This window comes from Notamacropus eugenii, chromosome 2 (assembly GCF_028372415.1).
Source record: "Notamacropus eugenii isolate mMacEug1 chromosome 2, mMacEug1.pri_v2, whole genome shotgun sequence".
Taxonomy (NCBI): domain Eukaryota; kingdom Metazoa; phylum Chordata; class Mammalia; order Diprotodontia; family Macropodidae; genus Notamacropus; species Notamacropus eugenii.
The window spans coordinates 313,600,936-313,627,889 of record NC_092873.1 but is presented as its reverse complement, the minus strand read 5'-3'; the positions used below and the strand labels follow the sequence as shown (position 1 = coordinate 313,627,889).

The 26,954-nt window shown below is 38.9% G+C and overlaps 1 protein-coding gene across 2 annotated transcripts in view; it reads right to left on the bottom strand.

Annotated features, from left to right (window-relative positions):
• Positions 1–26,509, bottom strand: part of ELAC2 (elaC ribonuclease Z 2) — a 55,228-nt gene extending 28,719 nt beyond the window's left edge. Inside the window, exons 1-8 of one of the 2 annotated variants that reach the window (XM_072645027.1) lie at positions 26,118–26,509; positions 25,338–25,388; positions 25,112–25,182; positions 23,503–23,567; positions 22,674–22,731; positions 15,019–15,087; positions 12,593–12,742; positions 9,504–9,562 (exon numbers count right to left, since the gene is read on the bottom strand). In XM_072645027.1, the coding sequence (XP_072501128.1) occupies positions 9,504–9,562; positions 12,593–12,742; positions 15,019–15,087; positions 22,674–22,731; positions 23,503–23,567; positions 25,112–25,182; positions 25,338–25,388; positions 26,118–26,371 (777 nt within the window). In that variant the 5' untranslated portion in view covers positions 26,372–26,509. The remainder of the gene's footprint in view (positions 1–9,503; positions 9,563–12,592; positions 12,743–15,018; positions 15,088–22,673; positions 22,732–23,502; positions 23,568–25,111; positions 25,183–25,337; positions 25,389–26,117) is intronic. The other variant, XM_072645028.1, reaches the window with a different exon arrangement.
• Positions 26,510–26,954: the final 445 nt, after the last annotated feature.

Sequence of the window (26,954 nt, the reverse complement as noted above, 5' to 3'; positions counted from 1 at the left end):
ACCCTAGATCAGACTACTCTGGGAACAGTGAAGACTTGCAACTTCCCAGTCTGAGGTGTTCTTGAGATCCTAAAATAATGTAACACTTAATATCCAAGAAATCAGTCAAGAGGACCAATCTACACTTTCCCTCCATACTGAGAGCCTGGCTCTGACATAAAACTCAAAGTCAGGAAGGGGGCAGGATATAGAAGAAAAAAAAATTCCACCACAAAAAAGCTGTTACGGTGATCAGAGACTTTCAAGATATATACTCAGAAGATAATAAAATCAAAACATCTACAAGCAGAGTCTCAAAGAAAAAGAGAGCATGGTCAAAAATTCAACCAGAATTCCTGAAAGAAATGAAAAAAGTGTTAACAAAAAGTTCAAAAATGTTTTTATAGAAGAAATCAGAATGCTAGAGAAAAAAAATGGAAAAGAAATGATAGCTAGAGAAGAAAAAATAAGAAAGAGAATTAAAAGTTTGGCAAAAAACTTTTGTAATTCTTGTTCATTGTTCAATCAACAAGCTCCCTGAAAAATCAGAATAGATCAAACAGAAACTAACAAATTCATGAGATAGCAAGAAATATTAAAACAAGGCCAAAGGACTGGGGAATAAAAGGAAGAAAATATGAGGTATCCCACAGTTAAACTAGAAAACAGATTCAAGTAGAACTAATTTAAGATTCATTAGAATTACTTGAAAGACATGAAAAAAAGGGAGCCTAGACATTATATTTCAAGAAAGCATAAAATACTCAGGTGTCTCAGAACCAAAGAAAAAACCCCAAAATGAAAACTCCCAGGAACATTATAGCCAAACAGAGCTTCTAGGGCAAAGAAAAAAACATAACATTACAATATTAAGTAACCTAAGTACCCAAGAGCCACAGTTAGGATCAACACAATTGGCAGAAAGCTTGGAACATAATATTCCAGAGGGCAAATGATCTAAGCTTACAAATAAGAATAATTTAAATAGTAAAACTGAGTATAATCCTACCAGGGAAAAATGAACCTTTAAAGAAATACAGGACTTCGAAGCATTCCTGCTGAAAAGCAGAGCTAGCAAAATATCTGACATACATAGCACTCAATAAAAGCATAAAAAGATAAAACAATGAATGTACAATCATAAGGAACTAAAGTATAGTAATATGGGGAGTTGACATATGTGATATGTAATACAGGCAGATATGTAAATATATATGATATATATGTACATCGTGTGTGTGTGTAAATAAAAAACCTACAGAGATGACACATGTGATGCCCTATTATCATCAGAAGTCACAACCTAACCAAAAAAACACCTAGGAGTTATTCTACTAAGATTTGTTGACCTTAAAAAAAGAATTAAAATGGAAGGGAAAATAGGAATATACTAAAAAGAGGAAGGGGAGATAGAGAAGAAAGGGGAAATTATCTTACATAACTGGGGTACACAAGCAGAAGAATACACAAACAATGAGTTAAGGATGGGGAGAACAGCTGACACTTGAACTTTATTCTTATCTGAACTGGTCAAAGGAGAAAGGAGCATGCACATACGCATGCGCACGCACATGCATGCACGCACGCACGCACACACACACACAGTTGGGAATAGAAATACATTTCACTCAACAGGGAAACAGGAGGAAAGATAGAGAAGAGAAGACAAGGAAATGTAGATTAAGGGAGGGATCTGTCCTAAGCAAAACAAACTATATACAAAAATATTTATAGCTCTTTTTGAGGTAGCAAAGAATTGGAAATGGAGAGGGTGCCCATAAATTGGAGAATACTATACAAATGAAATGAATATTCTTGTGTTACAAAAAATGACAAAGGGGGAAATTTCAAAGAAACTTGTATGAATTGATGCAGTGAAGTGAACAGAATCGGGAGAGTAATTTATACGACAATAGCATTTCAAAACCAACAACTTTACTCAATCTAATGACCAACCATGACTCCTGAAGACTCATGACAAACATGCTACTCACCTCCTAACTGAGGTAAAGGACTAAGAATGCAACATGAGGGGAAGGGGAGGAGCCTAGGGTCAAAGCACGACCAACATGGAAATCTGTTTTGTCTCACCACACATGTTTGAAGTAGGGTTGCTTTTCTCAAATGGGCTGAAGTATACCCTGGGACTCAGCTGAATTCTTCCAACATGACCCTCCAAATAACTTTAAAACAATGCCTCAAATCAAACTTTAGAGCAGCAAAGCCAACGAAAGGACAGAAGCAGACATTTTTCCAGCCTAAGGCAAATTAAGAGGTGTACAGGAGAGGTAACACTGGCGTGGGTCAAAGCCCAGAGTGTAGCAGGAGAATGAATGGTGGGCCTCGGAGGCAGCCACAATGACAGTAGCTGATGCAGCAGCTTTGAGAGCTCTTGGCCAAAGACAACAATACACAGATTAGACAATTGGTCATAAAGAGATTACAAGAGACACTTTGTTGGCAATGGATGCAGCTGGCACTGATTGGCAACTGTACTGCCCATAAGCAGTTCTGGGTGGCAGTTCTAGGAAGGAGAGGATCACTTGCTATCAGTCACAAGGGAGCAAGAAGGGACCCTGGTCATAGAAGGCCAAGAGGAGTACTAGTACTTGCAGCTGCAGGGGAGCAGGGGCCCTTCCTGGTAATGACTGGAGAGTCATGACCAAACTTCTCCCAGGACACCATCAATCTGGAAGATCCAAAAACTTGCTGAACTAGCTCTGAAAACAATAGCACAAAAAAGTCTGGGATGAGCTCCAAAACAAAAAAAAATTAAGGGGTGAGAAGGAGGGAGGCACTCGGGTAAGGTGGGAATAAAGAGGTAGAATGAGGAAAATTTTCTCATATAAAAAGCGTGCAAGGAAGATCTTTTATATAGTCGAGGGAAAAATGGGAGGGGAAGTGGCAGGAAATGCCTAGACCTTACTCATCAGATTTGGTTGAAGAGTAAAGAATATGTAAATATATGTATATACATATATGTATACACACACACAGAGTTGGTTTTAGAAATCTATCTTACACAATACGGAATTAGGAAGGGAAGGGAATAAGAGATATTGGGGGGGGTGAGGAGAAAATAATAAATAGGAGGGTGTGGTCAAAAGCAAAGCAGACTTCAGGAGAGACAGGATTAAAAAAAAGAAAAACAGAAGAAAAGAGAATGGAGGGATATACATAGTAATCATAACTATGAATGTGAATGGGATGAGCTCAACCATAAAACAGAAACAGATACCAAAAAGGATTACAAACAGAATCCAACAATATGTTGTTTATAAGAGACATGCTTGAAACACACACTGAGTTAAAATACAGGCATACAGGAGAATCTATTATGCTTTAGAAGTTAAAAAAAAAGGCATGGGTAGCAATCATGATCTCAGACAACACAAAGCAAAGATTGTCCCAATTAAGAGTGATAATCAAGGAAACTACATTTTGCTAAGAAGTACTACAATGTCAGATGTGCAGATGGTACCATTCTGATGGCAGAAAAATAAACAGGAATTAAGAAAACTTTTGATGAGGGTGAAAGAGAGTGCAAAAGCCAGCTTGAAGTTTAACATCGAAAAAAACTAAGATCTTGGCAAAGGGTTCCATCACTTCCTGGCAAATAGAGGGAGAAGAAAATGGAAGCGGTATTCGATTTTTATATTGGTGGACTCAAAGATCACTTTGGTGATGCAGCTGTGGTGACTGTAACCATGAAATCAAGAAACACTTGCTGCTTGGAAGGAAAGCTATGCCAAATCGGAACAGAGATACTACCTTGCTGATAAAGGTCCTTATATTCAAAGCTATAGTTTTTCCAGTTAACATGTAGGGCTGTGAGAGTTAGCACATAAGGAAAGCTGAGTGTCACAAAATCAATATTTTCAAATGGTGGTGCTGGAGAAGACTTTTTCAGTTTTTTAAAATTTAATTAACTTATGGGAGAGACCTGCAAACCTCTTGCGGGGGGTCCTTCGCGCTGCAGACTGGGCGCCGGGACTGGGAGCAGAGGGCAGCCCTGCAGCGGCCGCGACATCGAGAGGAAAAGATCCAAGCAGGCTATGGGGACGGGATCTCCAGCGGTCACGCGGGTCCCTCAACCCACAGAGGGACCTGCAAACCTCTCGCAAAAGGTCCGTCATGCTGCAGACGTGGAGCCCAGCCCAGCCCAGACCTGCTGCGGCCACAGCACCAAGAGAAACAGGCTCGAGCAGGCTTCAGGGACGGGATCTCCAGTGGCCGTACAAGCTCCCCCACGCACAGGTGACAGGGGTCGGTGAGAGAGTCTCTTTGGCGGGTTGAGAGGGGAGTGGGGTGCCCCCATGATTCGGGCCCCCCCAGGAGGTAGAAGCTGAGAGGTGGCTGCAGACAGGGGCTCCCCAAGTCGGCGGGAGCCTGAATCCATTGTGGAAGGTCTGTGCATAAACCCCCTGAGGGAACTGAGCCTGAGAGGAGGCCCTGCCCCAACCTGACCACCTGAACTTAATCTCACACTGAATAGCAGCCCTGCCCCCGCCAAAAGCCCTAAGGCTGGAAGCAGCATTTGAATCTCAGTCCCCAAACGCTGGCTGGGAGGATCAGGAGGTGAGGTGGGTGTGAGGAGAATATTCAGAGGTCAAGTCACTGGCTGGGAAAATGCCCAGAAAAGGGAAAAGAAATAAGACTATTGAAGGCTACTTTCTTGGAGAACAGACATTTCCTCCCTTCCTTTCTGATGAGGAAGAACAATGCTTACCATCAGGCAAAGACACAGAAATCAAGGCTTCTGTGTCCCAGCCCACCCAATGGGCTCAGGCCATGGAAGAGCTCAAAAAGAATTTTGAAAATCAAGTTAGAGAGGTGGAGGAAAAACTGGGAAGAGAAATGAGAGAGATGAAAGAAAAGCATGAAAAGCAGATCAGCTCCCTGCTAAAGGAGACCCAAAAAAATGTTGAAGAAATTAACACCTTCAAAACTAGCCTAACTCAATTGGCAAAAGAGGTTCAAAAAGCCAATGAGGAGAAGAATGCTTTCAAAAGCAGAATTAGCCAAATGGAAAAGGAGATTCAAAAGCTCACTGAAGAAAATAGTTCTTTCAAAACTGGAATGGCACAGATGGAGGCTAAGGACTTTGTGAGAAAGCAAGATATCACAGAACATAGCGAGAAGATTGGAAAAATGGAAGATAATGTGAAATATCTCATTGGAAAAACAACTGACCTGGAAAATAGATTCAGGAGAGACAATTTAAAAATTTTGGGACTACCTGAAAACCATGATCAAAAGAAGAGCCTAGACATCATCTTCCATGAAATTATCAAGGAAAACTGCCCTGAGATTCTAGAACCAGAGGGCAAAATAAATATTCAAGGAATCCACAGAACACCGCCTGAAAGAGATCCAAAAAGAGAAACTCCTAGGAACATTGTGGCCAAATTCCAGAGTTCCCAGGTCAAGGAGAAAATATTGCAAGCAGCTAGAAAGAAACAATTCAAGTATTGTGGAAATACAATCAGGATAATACAAGATCTAGCACCCTCTACATTAAGGGATCGAAGGGAATGGAATAGGATATTCCAGAAGTCAAAGGAACTAGGACTAAAACCAAGAATCACCTACCCAGCAAAACTGAGTATAATACTTCAGGAGAAAAAATGGTCTTTCAATGAAATAGAGGATTTTCAAGCATTCTTGATGAAAAGACCAGAGCTGAAAAGAAAATTTGACTTTCAAACACAAGAATGAAGAGAACCATGAAAAGGTGAACAGCAAAGAGAAGTCATAAGGGACTTACTAAAGTTGAACTGTTTACATTCCTACATGGAATGACAATATTTGTAACTCTTGAAACATTTCAGTATCTGGGTACTGGGTGGGAGTACACACACACACATGCACACACGCACACATACATAGAGACAGAGTGCACAGAGTGAATTGAAGAGGATGGGATCATATCTTTAAAAAAAAAAATGAAATCAAGCAGTGAGAGAGAAATATTGGGAGGAGAAAGGGATAAATTGAATGGGGCAAATTATCTCTCATAAAAGAGGCAAGCAAAAGACTCATTAGTGGAGGGATAAAGAGGGGAGGCAAGAGAAAAACATGAGGTCTACTCTCATCACATTCCACTAAAGGAAAGAATAAAATGCACACTCATTTTGATAGGAAAACCTATCTCACAATACAGGAGAGTGGGGGACAAGGGCACAAGCAGGGTGGGGGGGAGGATAGAGGGGAGGGCATGGGGAGGAGAATGCAATCCGAGGTCAACACTCATGGGGAGGGAACGGATCATAAGGGAATAGAAGTAATGGGGGGACAGGATAGGATGGAGGGAAATATAGTTAGTCCTATACAACACAACTATTATGGAAATCATTTGCAAAACTACACAGATTTGGCCTATATTGAATTGCTTGCTTTCCAAAGGGAAGGGGTGGAGAGGGAGGGAGCTAAAGAAGTTGGAACTCAAAGTGTTAGGACCAACTGTAATGTTCTTACCACTAGGAAATAAGAAATACAGGTTAAGGGGTAAAGAAAGCTATCTGGCCCTACAGGACAAAAGAGAAGATGGAGACAAGGGCAGAGAGGGAGGATAGAAGAGAGAGCAGATTGGTCACAGGGGCAATTAGAATGCTTGGGTCTGGGGGGGGAAGGGATAAAAGGGGAGAAAATTTGTAACCCAAAATGTTGTGAAATTAAATGTTAAAAGTTAAATTAAAAAAAAAGAAGAAGAAAAAAATTTAATTAACTTATTTGTTTGTAGTTTTCAACAATCACTTCCATGTGTTAAATTTTCTCCCCCTCCCTCTTCCTTCCATCCCAAGACAGCACACAATCTTATATGAGTTCTATACATACATTCTTATTAAACACATTTTCACATTGGTCATGTTTCATAGAAGAATTAAAACAAATGGGAGAAACCACGAGAAAAAAACAAAACAAAACATAACACAAGAAAAAAGAGTCTGCTTCATCCTGCATTCTGATTCCATAGTTCTTTCTCTGCATGTAGATGGCATTTTGCCTCAAGTCCTTTGGGAATATTTTAGGTCCCTACATTGCTTTGAAGGGCTTAGTCTATCAGAAACAGTCGTAGCACACTGTGGATGTTACTGTGTATAATGTTCTCCTAGTTCTGCTCATTTCACTCAGTATCAGTTCGTGTAAGTCTTTCCTGGTTTTTCTGAAGTCCGACTGTTCGTCATTTCTTATAGCACAACAGTATTCCATTATATTCATATACCACAATTTGTTCAGCCATTCCCCAATTGATGGGTATTCCCCTGATTTCCAGTTTTTGGTCACCACAAAAAGAGCTGCTATAAATATTTTGTACATGTGGGACCCTTTCTCATTTTTATGATCTCTTTGAGATACAGCCCTAAAAGTGATATTGCTGGGTCAAAGGGTATGCATATTTTTATAGCCCTTTGGGTATAGTTCCAAATTGCTCTCCAGAATGGTTGGATCAGCTCACAGCTCCACCAACAGTAATGTTCCAACTCTCCCACACTTTCTCCAACATTTATCATCTTCCTGTTTTGTCATGTTAGCCAATCTGATAGGTATGATGTGGTACCTCAGAGTTGTTTTGATTTGCATCTCTCTAATCAGTGATTTAGAGCATTTTTTCGTATGAAGATAAATAGTTTTAGTTTCTTCATCTGAAAACTGCCTGTTTATATCCTTTGACCATTTATCAATCAGGCAATGACTTGTATTCTTGTAAATCTGACTCAGTTCTCCATGCATTTTAGAAATGAGGCCTTTATCACAGACACTAGTTGTAAAAATCCTTTCCCAGTTTTCTGCTTCCCTGCTGGAGAAGACTTATGAAGAGTCCCCTAGACAGCATGGAGATCATACCAGTACATACTTAAAGGAATTCAGGCTACTCATGGAAAGTCAAACACTAAAGCTGATGTTTAAATACTTCGGCCACATGATGAGAAGACAGGACTCAGTGCAAAAGATTTTGAAGCTGGGAAAGACTGAAGGCAAAAGGAAAAGGGGATGGCAGAGAATGAGATGGATAATGTCATGGAAACCAGAAACATGAACTTGGACAAACCTGAAAAGATAGTGGAGGATAAGAAAGACCTGGAATGTTGTCGTTCATGGGATCATGAAAAGTTGGACACGACTGAATAAGTCACTACCACCACAGACAATGAAGCAGTATCAAAAAATTTTATGGCAAGTTTCTCTGATAAAGGCCTCATTTCTCAAAAGGGAATTGAGTCAAATTTATAAAAATAAGAGCCATTCACCAATTGATAAATGATCAAAGGATATGAAAAGGCAGTTTCAGAAGAAGAAATCAAAGATATCTATCCATAGTAATATGAAAAAATGTTCTAAATCACAATTGATTACAGAAAGACAAAACAATTCTGGAGTACCACCTGACACCTATCAGAAATGCTGGAAGGGATGAGGGAAAGTAAGTACACTCATTGCTGCAACTGCTGCAACCATCCTGGGGAACAATGTGGAACTATTTGCAAAGGACTATAAAATTGTGTATACTCTGTGACCCAGCAATAACCACTATGTGGTCTGCATCACAAAGAGATCAAAAAATAGGAAAAAAGTCCTATATGTACAAAAACATTTAAAGCAGCTCTTTTAGTGGTGACGAAAAACACATCAATTGGGGAGAATGACTGAACAGGCTATGGTATACAATTGTGATAAAGTACTACTGTGTTACAAGAATTGACAAGGGAGGTGGTTTCAGAAAAAACAATCCAAGCCCTAAATGAAGTGATACAAAGTGAAGCGAGAAGAACCTAGAGATCACTGCCGTAATGATGATCAACAGTGAAAGACTTGGCTGCTCTGATCAATACAAAGATCCAAAACAATTCCAAAAAACTCATGATGAAAAAATACTTTCCACTTCTAGAGAGAGAGTTAATAAATTCTGAGTGCAAACTGAAGTATAATTTTCTCACTTTCTTTTTTGTTTTTTTGGGATATGGCAAATATGGAAAAATATGTTTTACGTGATTTCACATGTATAACTATATCATATTGTTTGCCTTCTGAGTGGGTGGGGAAGGGATAGGAGGGAAGCAGAGAAGTTAGAACACAAAATTTAAAAAAATTTTAAATAAATTGTAATTTTTTTTAAAAGTCAGGGAAGTAATAATACTTATTATTTTAAAATATTTTATAAGTGGTTCTTAGATTCTCAGGCTAATCCCCAGAACCTAACCACTCATTACTTATAACATTGTTTATACAGAAAAACTGCATTCTGTGGGGATTAAAATCACCAGTACTTACAAAATTATACGGAAGCTTGTCATATAATACTGAGAGATCTAATGAAGCAAAACAGACCTTTATATTCTTAACATTCAATAGGGTATTTGTGTTCCTTTACAGCTAAAATTACTTGAAAGCCTCTCTCAATAACTACTGAGTTGCTAGGTACTAGTGAATCTCAAACATACTACCCAGTAGGAACTTAGGTAGGAAACTAACTTAATAGTTGTTAAAGTTCAAAAGATCTTTCTGAATAAAATAAAATTTACCTTACATATGAAAGCTACAACCAAAGATGGGTCTCTCCCCTTTATTTTCCAACTGTCATCTAAAGAAAAAAAAATCAAATATTAAACAGAGAACATAGCATGCCATTTGCTCAATTGAAGGCAAGTACCCTGGATGAGTAGAATTCACTACATGAACCATGAAATTTAATATTAATCTGACAATAGAAGAATCAAGTTATTTTGATGCCTATTCCATTCCCTTTTAGTCCCACTTATTACCTGTGTATTACTGTGGTCAGAGTAGGTGGAAAATTAATTCAAGACATGAAACATCAGCATTAGTTAAAGATTTTAGGCTAGGGTGACTAGAGACAAGAGTGATGCCTTTGACAGAAATAGGAAAGTTCTTGTTGTTAAGTTGTCTGACTCATTGTGAGTCCTTTTGGGTTGTTTTTAGCAAAGATACTGGAATGGTTTATCATTTCCTTCACCAGCTCATTTTACAGGTGAGGAGACTGAGGCAAACAGGGTTAAGTGCTCAGGGTCACATAGCTAGTAAGTGTCTGAGGCCAGATTTGAACTTAGGTAGATGAATCTTCTGTAACTACTGGTTTGGCATACTATCCACTGCACCACTTAGAGTTGATATTTTTTAAATAAGAAAAAAATAAAACAGATGTAATGGAAGTAAAAAAATCATACCACAAAACGGAAAAGGGCAGCAGAATGGATATGAAAATCCAATAATTTGCTGAATATAAAAAGTACACTTAAAAACAAGGAATGCAATAAATTTTATTATGCTCAATACAAAAAAGCAGGCACAATCAATTTCAGATACAGCAACAATTTAATGTTGCTCTTAACAACAGAGGGGGAAACTACAATTTGCCTAAGGCACCATATCTAACCAAATCAATATTAAATATGTACAAAATGTCAAAGTATCCGAATACTTGAAGGGAAAAGATAACGAATGAAAAAGTTGTTGTGTTTGTCCTTCGTTTTCAAAGAGGACCATGACATCAGGGAAATGATGACACGACTTATAGGTGACTTTGATTTGAATGAGGGAGGGCTATGCAAGATCACCAGCCTCACTTTCTCCTCCTGAGTCATCTGAATCCAGTGACCAGATATTCATCAGGATGACTGGAGATGGCCCAGGATGCAAGCGGAGACCCTTGCCCTTTTAGGCTAAATCCTTTTCAGGTACTCACTTAAAGTGAGGTAATGCCCATTCAGGGAATAAGCCTCACCTCTTCAAGAAGTGAGATAAGGGTTGGCCCCTTGAATTGACAAGAAAACAAAAATAAAAAAATCAAGTTAGAAGACGAAGACCCTCAGGGTTGCTGTTTCAAACAGAAACAGTTACCATTGACATTCACTCTAAATTCACTCAAAGCCAGGAGTACTTTGTATGAACAAAAAATTAAAAAGTAAAACTTAATAAACAGTGAGAAATAAATTGTAGGCAACTTCAATATTCTTCTTTCAACATAAACAAAACTAATAATTAAAATAAAAGAGGGAGCTCATAGGGAACGTCCTCAATTTACTAAGAAAGAAAGAATAAAGGTGTTTAGCTGAGTAAGAAGAGGGGGAAACCTGAAGCTTGAATGGAGAAGTGCTTGGTATAACTTCGGTGAAGAGTGAGGCAGGAAATCAATTAAGATGTATAAAATGACTGCTTTGGTTAGCAGACTAATGGGAGTAAGCCAGGTCTAGGAAAGTACTGAGGGACTGAAGACATTAGAAGTACTGATGAGAGCAAAGAAGAGGCCTACAAATAGAATGTCAGGAGGTTTTGGTCAAAGACAAGAATGTCAAAGTTTCTGATCAAAGACATGGCTGTCCCTGTGTGTGGTTGTGATAATAATAAAGGTATAAGTCTTGGGATTGAGGGAATCATAGGCTTAGAGATAGCATCAATATGGATGCTGAAATATCCTAATATAAGGGAAAGAATTGCAGAAGAAAGGAAGACAAGTGAGTCAAGTGCTGACTGCTGACTTTCTTGAGAAAGAATAGAAAGTGACCCTGGGTTCCAAATCATTCAACAGTGATCATGATTCGAAGAAGGTGAAAAATTGGAGGGGAAGGAAGTGGGGGAAGGGAGCACAAAACTAGAAACTTGAAAATCAAGGAGATAAAATTTTAATAAGACCAATAAAATTTATAGCTCACTAGCTAATTTCATCACAATCTAGGAAAACTAAATAGTCCAGATAAAAGCAGGAAATGAAAATTAATGGGGAGGAAATAATCAGACTCTACTATACCCAATAAAACGCCAACAAACTTGGTAACTTAAATAAGATGGTCATAAAAATATAAAACTTCCAAATTAAGAAGCAGAGAATAAAAAACTCCAGAAGAACCCAATCTAGTAAGAAAATTTATGCAAGCAACAAGGAACTTCCAAAGGAAAAAAATTCCTAGCCCTCCTGGTCCAGATGAATTCACAATTGGATTCAATAAAATACTTAAGAAACAAATATGCCCTATACTACTGTTGAATAACCTACAAGTATTTCATGTTGTTCCATTATCATACAAACTGCCAAGTGACTGATCTGAATCAGGCCCACGACTTTGGCTTGAATTTTTAAAAAGAATCCAGCTCAAAATTAGAGTCATTCAAAAAAAGAACAAGCTGGTTCTAGGGCTTGGGTGACCCAAGACTCCTGAAGGTCTTGGCTTCTGTTCAAATATACATTATAACAGATTCTATAGGGATACCATTATTTTTGTATCCCTTACAATGCCTAGCACAGCATTTTATACATAAATATTTGATTTGACATAGAAAAAAAACCTAGACTGATCATCCTCATAGTTTATAAAGTATGATTAGTATGAATCAATTCAGAAAAGCATGACCTAGCTAATTTGAACTGAAAATCATCAAAGTCCCAGGTTTTCAAGGCTGAAAAGCAGATGCTGAAACAGATGTATAAGATGTCCTTTGAAATAACTTGACACAATGATAATGTAAGCCAAGAAGAACATGCTATTCTGTTAATTTTTTCCCTGTATTAATCAGAGAATCTAGTTTATGCAAAATTTTTCAGTAATTTAAACATTAATCTTATAGTTGCAAAGGAAAAAAATGCAAACCCTCCTACCTATGTTCTTTGGAGAATCATTTCCATCAGCACCTGGAAGTTCCTGTTCACTTTTAAAAGATTCAAAGCTTGTAGGATGATTTGGACTAAACCTGGTGGGAGACTTTCTGGAAGACGGAGTCAGCTGGTAATCACTTGAAACCCATTTACCTGGATAGTAGAGCAACCAAATCAGACATCAAACAGTAGAAACCCTACGTCCAAAGCAGAGACATTTCTCAGATGGTAAGAGTAATGCTCAAAAGCATTAAAATTATGCCTTCTATAAGCTTTATGAGATTAGTTCTATTGCAAAGCTTCCTGGAGTGAATTTCTCTATCATTCCAGAAAACACTCAGAGCAAAAAGAAGTTTATTTACTTCAAAGACATGTTCTACATATTCATGGTATCTAGAGATGAAAGGGACTTCAGAATTCACCTAGTTCAATCCCCCCACATTTTATACATAGAATACTGAGACGCAATGGGAAAGTGATTGAGTTAAGATGTCTAAAGCTGACTTCTACGTCTATCCCAAAGAAATAATACAAATGGGAAAAGGACCCACATGTACAAAAATATAGCAGCTCTTTTTGTCGTGGCAAGGAAATGGTGAGGGAAGGGAGAGATGGGGAGAAAACCTGGAACTCAAAATCTTATGGAAGCAAATGTTGAAAACTAAAAACAAATAAATTTTTTAAAAAACATCACATAGGTTGTAAGGAACAGAGCCAGATCTTTGAACCTAGACACTTTGACTTCCAAGTGGGAGTATTATATGGATATACTCTCTTAACTATGCCATGTTGCCTCTCATAGGCCTAAGTGAAAAATTTTATTTGATGTCATAACTGACAATCTTAAAGAGTCTTTCTCCCTGAATGCCACAATTCAAATGAAAAATATGCGTCCCAGAATGCTGATTTCTTACTTTAGTACTTCAAAGATCTGGGATTTCCATGGTAGAAAAGTACTCCTTTCCACCAACAGATCAAAATCTTCTATTACTAGTATTTCACTTGACTTGCTACAGTCAGTCTGGTAATGATGTAGCAACTCTGGTGAACTGATGGGCATGCAGTCCATAAGCACTTTGATAAGAACTGCCAGCACCTGTGCTCTATTAGCATCTCCTTCTACAAGACCAGGGTGCTATGCTATAATGGGGCATCAGTGAGGCAGGAAGCATTCAGTGGAAGACTTTTAACTGCCTAACAGAGCCATTGTGAAGAAAATGTTCTGAATATTAAAATACTATATAAAGATAGCTTACTAGCTACATTTTAGTTGTAAACTAAAATGTCATTAGCTGTAACAAGTTTGAACTAAGTACCACTAGGCAAAAACAATGTTGTTTATCCTGCTGAGAAAACTGTTCTAACTTTATTCAGTTTTCTCTTAACACCAGAAGGATAAGACCTATTCTACTGATTGATGCATTTTTTTAAATTATGAAATAAAAATTTTCATCCAACTAGCTCTATTTTCTTTGCCGTACAAATAAAAAAAAATGTACTGCATCAACTGGCATAGCTTGATCCTTTGAGGTATTCTTAAATCTAAACCATTTTAAATGTTAAGGTCAGAAATAAACCACAAATGTTGTCAAATAAAGTAGCTGCTAGCCCCACACAACCTGTTTTCTTACACTACCTTTTCTACCTCTTTTGTTCCAAGTTTTTACTGTAAGGACAGTCTCCTTTCAGTCCCCTAAACACCAATGCTTTGGGTTATGTTGTTCTCTCCACTTAAAATGTCCTCCCCTCCATACCACATTTTTCATGGAGATTTCCCTAAATGTTCAAACCCTGAGAAAGTAAAGTATGAAGAACAGTAGAACTAGAATCAAAGACTTGGATTCAAATTTGGGCTCTATTTTTTATGACCTATATGACCATGGCAAGACACTTTATCTTTCTGGGTCTTTTTTCACCTGTATAAAAAATTGGATTAAATAACTTTTAACATCATAAAACCATTAGAAATGGGATGGAAGGTACTTTAAAGATGCTTTAAAAGAGGATATGAAATACAGAGAGATGAAGTCATTTGCCCAATCAGGAAAACCAGAATTGAGTCCAGGTCCTCTAACTCCAAATCAACTTCAACTTCTGCAGTTCTCAATTCTATCATCTTTATCCTAATTCCTCTGATCTAATCTATATAGTATACAATTTAAAAATTATGGTAGTTGTGTCTTTTCCTACCTAAAGTGCAAATTACCATGCCCGAAACTTATATATTTTCCACATCCCACAGGTATAATGTTACTTGCACCAAAAGAACGTAAAGGAAATGTTGCGTATGTATATGTATACTTACTGACTAATAGGAATGTATGTATATGTATTGACTGATTGACAGGAACAGTATAGTTTCTATTCAGACAGCCCTTAGCTAGAAAACCACACACCCTCCTACCAGGAAGTTAAACACTCATACTCACTTCGTATAGGCAACTGATAAACTGTCATTGTATCATCTTTGCATTCCGGAGCAGAACAGGGTCGTACAGCTATGTGATATTTAACAAAAGTACAAAAGAAGAAATTAGTATAGATAGTCATGGAGTAAGTGAAACAAGATTAGACCATCAGACAACCCAATTCTCTTTACTATGAATAAAAATTTATATTCCTAACTTCTCATGGTCTTTTGTTTTGGTCTGTACCTATGATTTCATTGGTTCAGGGAAATCTAAGCAGGGAAAATTCCTCTTCCAATGAAAATATCATTCTACAATTTTATAATCTCAGGTTATTGGGATGGTAAGTGATTTGCCCAGGACCACTCAACCAATGTGTCAGAGGAAAGACTTGCATCCAGGTCTTCCTCATTTCACCACACTATATCTCTTCAATGACTAAATGAAACAAAAATTCTAAGTTTTAAAAAGACAACTGAGAGAAAATAAAATATTTTCATCACTATAAATGAAAATTTACAGAGCAAAGATAGGTTAACTATCATTAATCTTTTCTACCATAATTAGAGCTATTACTTTTTTAAGTACTATGTATCAAAAGCAATCCAATGTCTGTCTTAATTTTTTCAAGATAATTCACTGGTCATAACAAACACTCTTTTTCAACAACCCTCATGGACACCACCAAATAGTCAATACAAAAATCGGATGGATTATCTACTTTGCAGCCAAAGGTAGAAAATCTCTATATAGTCAGTTAAAACAAGACACAGAGCTGGCTATGGCTCAGATCATAAGCTTCTTATTGCAAAATTCAAACTCAAATTGAAAAAATAGGGAAAACCATCTAACCATAAAAGTATAACTTAACATCCCTTATGAATATGAAGTAGAGATGATGAATAGATTTAAGGGATTAGATCGGGTAGAATGCTAGAGAACTATGGTCAGAGGTACACAATTTATGCAGGAGGCAGCAACAAAAAGCATTCCAAAGAAAACTTAGAGCAAGAAAGCAAAATGACTAGTCGTCTGATGAGACTTTACAAACCACTGAGGAAAGAAGGAAAGCAAACAGGAGAGGAAAAAGGGAAAGAGATGTAACCAAATGAATGCAGAATTCTAGAGAAAGCAAGGAGAGAGGTGTTCTTAAATGAGCAATGCAAAGTAATAGAAGAAAACAACTGGGTGGGAAAGATAAGAGATCTCTTCAAGAAAATTAGAGATAACAAGGGAACGTTTCATGCAAAAATGGGCATGATAGATGACAAAAATGGTACGGACTAAAGAGAAGCAATTAAGAAGTTGCAAGAATATACAGAAGAACTATATCAGAAAGATCTTACCATCACCAATAACCATGATGGTGTGGTAGCAAGACTTTCTGCAGAATGAAGCCTTAGCGAGCATCGTTTACAATAAAGCTAGAAAAGGTGATGCAATTCCACCTAAGCTATCAAAATCCTAAAAGATGATGCTGTTAAAGTGCTGCACTCAATATGGCAGCAAACTTGGAAAACAATAGTTTTAGATTGGAAAACATCCTTTTACATCCCAATCCCAAAGAAAAGTAAAATCAAAGAGTATTCAAATTATTGAACAATTGTACTCATTTCACAAGCCACCAAGGTTATGCTGCAAACAAGGCTTCAGCAATATGTGAAGCAAGGATTACCAAAACGGCAGGACGGTTTTCAAAGAGGCAAAGGAACTAGAGACCAAATTGCCAACATTCACTGGATTATAGAGAAGGCAAAGAGTTCCTGAAAAACATCTACTTCTGCTTCATCAACTACACTAAAGTCTTTAACTGTGCAGATCACAACAAAAACTGGCAAGTCCTCAAAGAGATGGAAATACCAGATCATCTTACTTGTCTTCAGAGTAACCTCTATGTGTGCCAAGAAGCAACAGTTAGAAACAAACGTGGACTGATTAGTTTAAGACAGAAAAAAAGAGTACAACAACATTATATATTGTCACCATATTTATTTAACTTATATGCAGAGTACATCATGCAAAATGCCAAGCTAGATGAATCAAAAGATGGAATTAAGGTTGCTGGGAGAAAAAGCAACACTATCAGATTTGCTGATAACATTCTGATTGCAGAAAATGAGGAGGAATTAAGAAGTCTCTTAAAAAGAGTGAAAGAGCAGAGTACAGAAGCTGGCTTGAAGCTTAACATCAAAAATCAAAGATCGTGGCAACAAACCTCATCACTTCCTGGCAAACAGAGGGAGAAGAAATGGAAATGGTGTCAGATTTTATATTCGTGAGCTTAAAGATCACTGCAGTCAGTTATTGAAGCCATGAAATTAAAAGACACCGGCTCCCTGGAAGGAAAGCTATGCCAAATCTGAACAACATACCAATAAAAATCCTTATACTCAAAAGCTATGGTTTTTCCAGTAGTAATGTACTACGGCTGTGAGAGTTGGACCATAACAAAAGCTGAATGCCAAATAATCAATAATCAAATAATCAAACAGTGATGCTAGAGAAGACTTTTGAGTGTCTCTTGGACAGCATGGAAATCAAATTAGCATATATTTAGAGTAATTAACTCAGGCAATTGACTGGAAGGTTAAATACTGAAGCAAAGGTTTAAATACTATAGTCACATAATGAAAAGACAGGACTCAGTGGAGAAGACTCTGAAGCTGGGAAAGAGTGAAAACAAAGGGGATGGCCGAAGATGAGAAAGACAGTGTCATAGAACCAATGAATATAAACTTGGAGAGACTTCCAAATCTTTAGGATAAAAGATGCTGGCTTGCTATGGGGTCCCCAAGAATCAGACTGGACTAAACAACAACAAAGTCTACTGTCTTACTCATACTGAATTCTGGGCCTATATCACTACTGTCTACAAAGCATGCCCCAGATAATGTTATTGATGGATTAACTCAATGGACTAGCCATCCTACTGCATGTCACTGTCTGGACAACAGGCATTTCCTAACCATTTAATCTTTGTTGCATGGACTGTTAGGTCATTCTCTTTTGAATAATCATAGCTTTCCCAGAGGAATCCTAGTAATGTTCTGGGGCTTAACGTAATCAGGATGTCATACACAAACAGGAGAATCTGGAAGACTTCATCACCTTGAGGAAATTTCTCTTCTATATGGCCGTTGCATGAACATCCTATAACCATGAAAAACAGCTTTAAGGGAGCACAGTCAAAGAATCTCTGTAGCTACTGATGAAGGGCCCATTTATTACCTTAACATATACAGGAAACATTTACTGAATAGCAGTCTTTAAGGATTCATTTTTCTAATCTTTTTTTTTTTTGGGGGGGGGGGGGGGGCCAGGAGGGGAGAGTGGAAAGGGGTAGTTGGTATTCAACAAAAAAATAAACCAAGCTGGATCTCGCATATTTTGCACATTTTAGTCACTGACTGGTACAAAGACAGCTCCAGTCAATCGCAAAATTTAGCTCATTCCCTTCTCATTTTCATCAAGGTTACCCTTAATACACATAGATTTTTCTCACCTTCGCAATTTCTATGAGAAGGGAGGCACCTGCATTTGTAGTTATGGATGGTCTTTCCTAGGTATTAATAGTGTTCATACTTCTTTTCTCATAGTTTATTTCTATTTCTGCAATCCTGTAAAATGATCTCTCCAGGCTTTTCAGATAGTGTTCCCTCCAGCAGATTTTCTTGATGTAGACCTAGTCAGACTTAGTCACTGTGTTTAACTTTGTTTTCCCAGGAGTCATTTCTCCTTAATTCAGCATATTGGGAAAGTGTTAAGGGCCCAAGTGTGTAGAAGAAAGCAAGATATACTGCATGTGGGAAATTCTACAAGGTTTTTAATGATCCCAAATTGCTCCCCAGGCCAAAAACATCTTCGAATTTTTTTTTCCAAAGCCCAAAAGCTTTCCCAAACATGCTGTATGAAACATAACAATTCTTCAGGAATTACAATCCAAAAAGCAATGGTAGGTTAATGAAGACTGCAGTCTATAGCCAATCAATGATGACCTACACTAAAATAGTGTAGAGCATTGGTGTCAAAAGTCAAATGGAAAAGAGGCCATTAAACCATACATAAAGATCCCTGTGGGCTACATGTTAATTTAGTTTTAAAACATAATGTTCTGTTACATTTTTATTTTGTTAAATATTTCACAATTATATTTTATTCTGGTTCAGACCTCACTCAGAAATACTGTGGGCCATGCACTCTGGTCTTGTATTTGACACTTTTGGTATATGAGGTCATCAAAGAAATGTATGATTAGAAAAGAGAGTAAGACATATACCAATAACTGTAATACAAAATACTTGTATTACAGAGGCAACAGAACAAAATGTGCTACATTGGCTTAAGTTGGGGGAATCGTGAAGAACTGGAGAATAAAAGAAAACAAGAGAAAGTAGTATTGAGCTGGACTTTAAAAGACAGTGTGTTCGTCCTTCGTTGCCTGAAGAAGACCATGCCATCAGAGAAATGATGACATGACTTGCACTTGACTTTTGTTTTTTTCAGTGAGGGAGGGTTGTGCAGGTCACCAGCCTCAGTTCTCCTCCAGAGCCATCTGAATCCAGTAATCAGATATTCATCAGGATGACTGGAGATGACCCAGGATGAGGCAATTGGGGCTAAGTGACTTTTCCAAGGTCACACAGCTAGTGAGTGTCAAGTACGTGAGGTAAGATTTGAAATTGGGTCCTCCTGACTCCTGCACTGGCACTCTATCCACTGCACCACCTAGCTACCCCCTGCTTTAAAAGACAAATCATCAGACAAGGAGGAGGAAAAAGTATTTTAGGAATAATAAAGAGGGTAAATAAAAGCAGAGGCAGGAAAACATAAGGTGTTAGGAAGGCAGTCATCCAGAGTAGTTGCAACATTAGTTCCATCTAGAGTAAAGAACAACTATTTATACCCACAATACTGTATTTGTACAGTTGTTTTTAAAAATAATTCCTAGAGACTCTTTGCTCCCCAGTGACACTTTCCAACTGTCCCTCGACCACCATCACTCAGGAACTTTGAGTTTCAGTTTGTCTGTATTACCCAATCAAGATTACGATTAACTGCTGTCTAGAAACCCCCAGAATTCTCCCCTTCCTTCTTTAATGAATTCATCAACTGGCTCCCAAGCTTTCCTCTCTAACTCCCGCCCTCTTACTTCAACAACATATGAAGATACTCTCAAACATCCAAACTTCCTTGTTCTTTGAAGCATCAATTTCCCAAAATCTACTTCTATTCCACCAAAGCTAGAGATGATCATATCCTTGATCATCACCTACAAGTATTCCCCTTCTATGCTAAAGAACTATGAATGAAATTATTTTATCTGATATTTTATCATTTCTTTCCCTTGCCTTAAGACCCTGAACCTTGATTTTCTGTTCTCACTGTGATTGCTAATCCTTCCATCCCTCACTTCTTTCTAAGGTCATCACTCCATAGGAGACTGACTACACTCTCCCCTATTCCCCACCTTGACTACTTAATAAACCAGTTCACATCTATGCTGGAATCCCGTGCCCTCCTTTTCTTACAAAAGATCATGACTTGCTATGCCCCAACCATGGATAACTCCCACTATATAATGCCTCTCTTCTACCTGTTGCTGAACAACACTGGAGAAAAATTACAAAACCATACTGAACATGTTGATTAAAAATTTATGTTACAAAATCTCAAATGGGCCTTTGCTGCAGCAAGGCAATCCTTTTTAACCTCCCTAATCATTCACTATCTCACTTACCAGAGAGGCTCTTCCAAACCTTCTCACCCCTCCTTGAATCTCCCATGGATCCACCTCCCCCTCAGTTTGTCTCAGTTCACAGAAAAAAAATTAAGGCCATTGCCTATACCTCCCTCTTCTTGCTGCCTTATCTCATTTCACTCAGATGCTTTTCCCCACTATCTCCTCCTTCACCCGTCTCATCTGAAGCGGAGGCTCTTCTTGAAAATCAAGCTTCTTATACATGCACAAATGATCCCATTTCATCCAACAGATTGCCCCCTCTACTAGTTCTACTTTCTCATTACTCTTCACTCTTTGTCTAACTGGCCACTTCCATGATGCATGTAAAACATCCATGTCTCCTCTATCTTTAAAAAACCTTTACTTGATCTGACCAGTCCCTACAACTATTATCCTATATCTCTCCTCCCTTTCATGAATAAAACTTCTTGAGAAATCCTCTACAACTGGTGTCTCCACTTCCTTTCCTTTCCCCTTCTTATCTCTCTGTAGTCTGGCATATGACTTCATCATTCAACTATTACCAATCTCTCAAAGTTACCAACAATCTATTAATTATCTAATGGCCCTTTCGCAATCCTTATTCTTCTTGGCTTTGACACCGCCAATCACCTTCTTGATAATTCCTCCTCTCCAGGTTTTCATGACTGCTTTCTCCTGGTGTTCCTCCTATCTGTCCGGCCACTCTCCTTAGTCTCTATTGTGCATCCAGGTCACAGTCTCTAATGACAGCTGTTCCTCCATGGGAATGTTCTTGGCCTTTTCTTTTTCCTCTATTCTATTTTACTTGGTGGTCTCATTAATTCTCATGTATTCAATTACTCCTATGAAAATAATGCTCGGATTAATCCCACCATAACCTCCAGTCCTGCATTTCCAATTGCCATTAGACATTTTGAAACATGTTCTATAAACATTAATAACATCTTAAACTCAACTTGTCCAAAGGTGAATACATTATCTTTCCCTCAAAATCCTTTCCTCTTTCTAACTTCCCTATTAAATTCTACCATATTCCCAACCTCGGTGTCATCCTTCACTCTTCATTCTCATCCCACTATAATCAACAGTTGCCAAGTCCCAGTGATTCTGCCTCTGAACATCTCCTATACATCCCCTTCTCTCCTCTCACTCTCTGTACACAGACTGTGGACCATGGTAATAGCCTTTTGGTAGCTCCACCTGTCTCAAGTTTCTCCCAGCTCCAGTTCATCCTTCCCTCAGGTGCCAAAGTGATGATCTTAAAGCACACATCTGGCCATATCATTCCCCTATTCAATAGAATACTTGGCCCTGTTACCACCAGGATCAAAAGAAAATTATTTGCCTTTTACAATCCTTCACAACCTGTTCCCTCCTACTTTTCTAGTCTCCTTATTTTTAGCTCTTTTTCAAGTACCCTACAATCCAGGGACACTGGACATAAGATGCTCCATGCCTTTTCACTAGCTGTCCCTTATTCCTGGAATGCTCTTCCTGTTTACACCTCTGATTTCTCTGGCTTTGTACAATACTCAACTCAAATCCTACCTTCTGTAAAAGGTCTTTCTTGATCACTCTCACTGTTGTCTTTGCTCTGAGATCACCTCCAACTTACCCCATATATATCTTACACATTATATAATTTTTTGCATATTGTCTATACCACTAAAACATGAGTTTTCTGTAGACAGGGACTGGTTTTTGCCCTTCTTTGTATGCTGATCATTTAAGATGTGCCTGGCACGGAATAACAAGTGTTTGTTGATACAACTTGACTTAACTTGTGTTGAACAAGACTAGGAGATAAAAGAAAACATTTTGAAAATAACAATTATTTGATATGTTTTTTTCTTTAAGGTTTTCTTCTTGAAGGCCAATTTTTTATCTTAAAGTTGACAATAAAGTAAAACCATATAGGAACAGAACTGTAGATACATTATTGCTGAACACATACCCAAATCTATTCCTTTCAATGGACCAGAAAATACTTTGATAGCTTCTAGGTATTTTTCCTACAAAGAAACAGACAAAACAGATACAAATTAAGAATGTATCTGATAAAACAAAGCTCTCCACAGATGTTAGGAAAATGCTATCTTCCTCACAGAAAATAGTCAAAGCTACAATCAAAGTTAAAACATGCGGAGCCCATAATTCGAAGCACTAGAAGTCTTCTCTTAAGAAAAATTGAGGTCGTTTTATTTCCATATTTGAAGACAGAACACAGTAAAATTGAATCAGAAGGAAAGAGGCCAAGTCAATAAGCAGCTGCTAATTTGGAAATTATCTAGAATTTATGCTATACAGTATAATTCTGCTTTGTAAGAAGAATCCTAAAGTGACATTACTAATATTTAAGGCTTACAGAACTATGGATGGTTAGATGTGAAAGGGATCCCAAGATAGTTCACAGAATGATCTGTTCCCCTTATTTTACACATTAAGAAAGTGAGCTTGAGGGAATCTAAGACATTTGCCAAAATTAGAACACACATCTGACTCCTAGTTAAATGCTTTTTTCAATACATTAGCTGACTCTCTCCACACCATACAGTGTCAATCACTTCTTTCCTGGTATTTAATTAGCACTCCCCAATCTCCTTAGACTTAGAAATGGTTCCTCCCCCATTTCCCTGCTCCCTCCAGCCCTGAAACCCAAGATACCTAGTAAAAGAGTCAGTTGGGCTATTATAAAAATTCACATACAGAATCCCAGTTGTCAAAGATTTCCTTTTAATAAATTTTTAGACCTAAGTTTGTTTGTTTAAACAAGTCGAACTTACCAACTGTGGTGGTCCAGATAAAACACATTTTGGAAGCCCAGTTTCCTTTAAGGTAAGAATCATTCCTAAAAAGAAACAGGATGAAGATTATAAAATTACACAGATCTCTTTGTCATTTGTAACGGGCTTAGGAAGAGAAGACTTTGTTCTACCAATGCATACACATACACAGGCATTAAAAATGCAGTAAGACATCCTGAAAGTAAGGAGGCATCATGTGCCAAGTAAGTCAAACCACCACCATTAACTCCCTTCAGAGATTGATGGAGAAAGTCTAACATCCTGAAACTAAGAGACTTGGGAGTAGCAGGGCCACTTCGTCTACCCTCTACTATAAGATTAATAGCTCTGCTTCCAGTCTGGTTCCCATCTCTATCAACCATCCAGGAAAGTAATTTCTATATGAAAAACATAAGTCACCCCACCAAATGCCAACCAAATCACCACCTAGAAGCCAGGCAAGCCAGCACAGCTGAAGCAGCAATGTAACCCTGAGGGAGAGATAAGAGGCAGTATGTGCCAAGTGAAACCACCACCTCATCAATCCCAACCTTTCACTCCTAGACCATGATGGAAAAAGCCCACAGCCCTGAACACAAGAGTCTTGAAAAAAAGAAATACCCCAAGGCCTTACTGCTAGTCCAAGCCACTTGACCTTCATCAAGAAGAGCAAACCACTGTAGATATATTTCTTATCACCTTCCTTATTACCACCATCACCAAATAGTGGCCAAATGCCTCTGATAAGCAAGTAAGTCTAAAGGTCCTGAGTGACAGCTTCCCTCCAAGACCAGTCCTGCTTCCAATCTAGCCCTTGCAACTATCTATTCTTGGAAGCAACCCTTGTGGTGATGCAACCTGCCAACTGATTCAGCAGTTCCTACAGTCATGGGTACTAAGGACTCAGGAAAGAAAGTTCTCACCATCTCACCTTGGCATTTGTTTTATCAATGGAATTAACTGTAAAAAGATATATTACCATCTACTTTGCTGCTGCATCCTAAGAACCACAGGAACTTTCCAAATGATTTGCAAACAAAATCATCTATATGTGTTGTCTCATTAGAACATGAGAGAGTAAAGACTCTTATTTGTCTATCTATATCCACAGCACAGTGCTCTGAACAGTATTAAGTGACCCATGAGGATGATATAGTTACTAAGTATTGGAGGCAGGATTTAAATCCAGGAGTTTCTACCTCGAAGCTCAGATTTCTGTTTACTACAGTGGTCAATATGCCTACACTATGGACCTAATTAATCCATGAGTCATGACTACTACTCCTATACCACCCTTTCTTGTTTCCTGCCATAAATCTTTGGTACAGTAGCAAAGCAAGTCAAACGGGTAATAAATATTCAGAGTTGGTCCACTGATTAAAGATGATTCCTTCATAAATCACAGGTTTTACTTAGCATATTAATGATGCATAGCCTAGAGAAGCAAGAGCTCTAGATGACCTGAACTGTCATAGTTTCTTGAATATATCAGTAATTATTTGCTGAAAAGATGAGTTAATATTGAGACAAGAAGTGATCAGTGTTAGCTGAAATTCTAGGGTACTACTAGGGATCCTTCCCAGTACCCTGTACCTAAAAACAAACTCACCAGATAAACCCCCAACATTGGACCAGTGCATTCGAGTGAGAAAGATGTTATCCAAGCGAGCAACCTTCAGTCTAGAAAATAAAACAATAGAAGGGCACATTGATCTAAGTCTTTATTAAATTCCTTATTTTCTTACAAAATGTTGTCATTTTCAACTTTCTTCAAAAATCTGTACAAAGAACAAAACCCAGAATCAACCACAAACCCAAAAAGAAGTTGAACTCACTTGTGTTCCTGCATGATCCTCTGTATGCCTTCCCCACAATTGAAAAGATACCTATAAAAATATCATCCAAGTCACTTTAGTTGGCGTCAAGAGTTTTTAAAGCAGTGTATAAGTGCCCCATTTCCATTCAAAGTTTCTCTCGAAAGCCATCCCCTCATCCCCTCTTCCCAAGTTCTCTCTCAAGTCCTGAAGGGTTTTGGTTTTAAAATTCTGTTCATCCCTGAAAGAAAAGTCTGTTTATAAATACCAGGCTACTGTTCAATTATCCCTTTTCTTCACTATACTGGGCATCATAAGGCTACATAGATTTAGAGCTGGAAGTGACCTCAAGGATCAGAGTCCAAACGTCTTATTTCTACAAATAAGGACATCAAAGCCCAGGGAGTGTGAGAGGGCTTACCCAATGTCAGAGAGGTGGCAGACCTAGGTACTTTCCACCCTGCCACACAGCCTCAAAAGGTCTCTGGTTAAGACAGGGGTGGGGACTGAAATGAAATCTACACTACCTTGGGCATGACCCCTGAGGGCAGTGCCAATCTAGAAGGAGCTTTGGGATCCATTAAGTCCAACCTTCTCATTCTGAACATAAGGGAACCAAGGGGAGTAACTTGCCCAAGGTCAGTAACACAATCAAACCAAGACTCTCCTTCCAGACGGGAAGCCTGCCTCCACTGGACAGCGGATGAGAATCTGGGGAAAGACGAGCGGAGAAGGAAGGAAGGCTGGGGCAGGGAAGGATAAGGCAGGAGTGGGTCAAAGCTGGCCCGAAGGCGCACTGACCGGTTAAACTCCGAGAAGACGTAAAGAGCACAGCCGGCATCGCGGGTCCCCGAGGCCACCACCTGCAAGTACACGGTGCTGGGTCCCGCGCCCTCCCCCGCAGGACCACGCTTCTCCCGCGTACGCAGATGCCGCAAAGGGTCCTTGGGGGGCCGCGGCCGGCGGGCGGAGCGCTCAGACATGGCCCGGCCAAACCGCACGCTCCAGAAGCCGCAGCGACCCGGAATGGCCCCAGACAGCCTCAGAAGCCACATGCAGCACCCAACGGCCTGCTCGCCCGACGGGAACACACGCCTCCTCCGAGCCGGCCGAGCGCTTCCCAGCACGTGAGCGAGGCGCCGCTGCTTACGTCAAGCGCTCAGCCTGTGGCTGGCCAACGACTCTAGCCATCCTAAGCATCGGGAAAGCCGTCCTCACCAATAGGAAGGAGCCGTTCTCTACCACGCGAGAGCAGGAACGAATGCCGGAGCTCCCCAGTGGCTCAGGCTTGTAAATCAGATGCCCAATAGGAGACCGCGTCTGATTGATGACGTAACGGTGCCTGGACCTATAGGCTAGTCCAAGGGCGTGGCGGAGCTTGGCAGTTCTAAACTGTAGGCTTAGGGGTTTCTTTAGCTTTCTCCAGTCGTTTCTCTTTTACCCAGGAATCTTGAGGGTCTTCTCCACCCAGTTTGATTTTTTTTTTCTATAAAAGAGGCCATCCCTTGAGCAGCTACTTAAAGAAGCCATTCATTGAATGGGTGTTTTTTACTCAAAGTGAGAATGCTATAAGACCTTATGCTATATGGGCCAGGGTCTCCCATTGCATCCTGGGCCATCTCCAATCATCCTGATGAA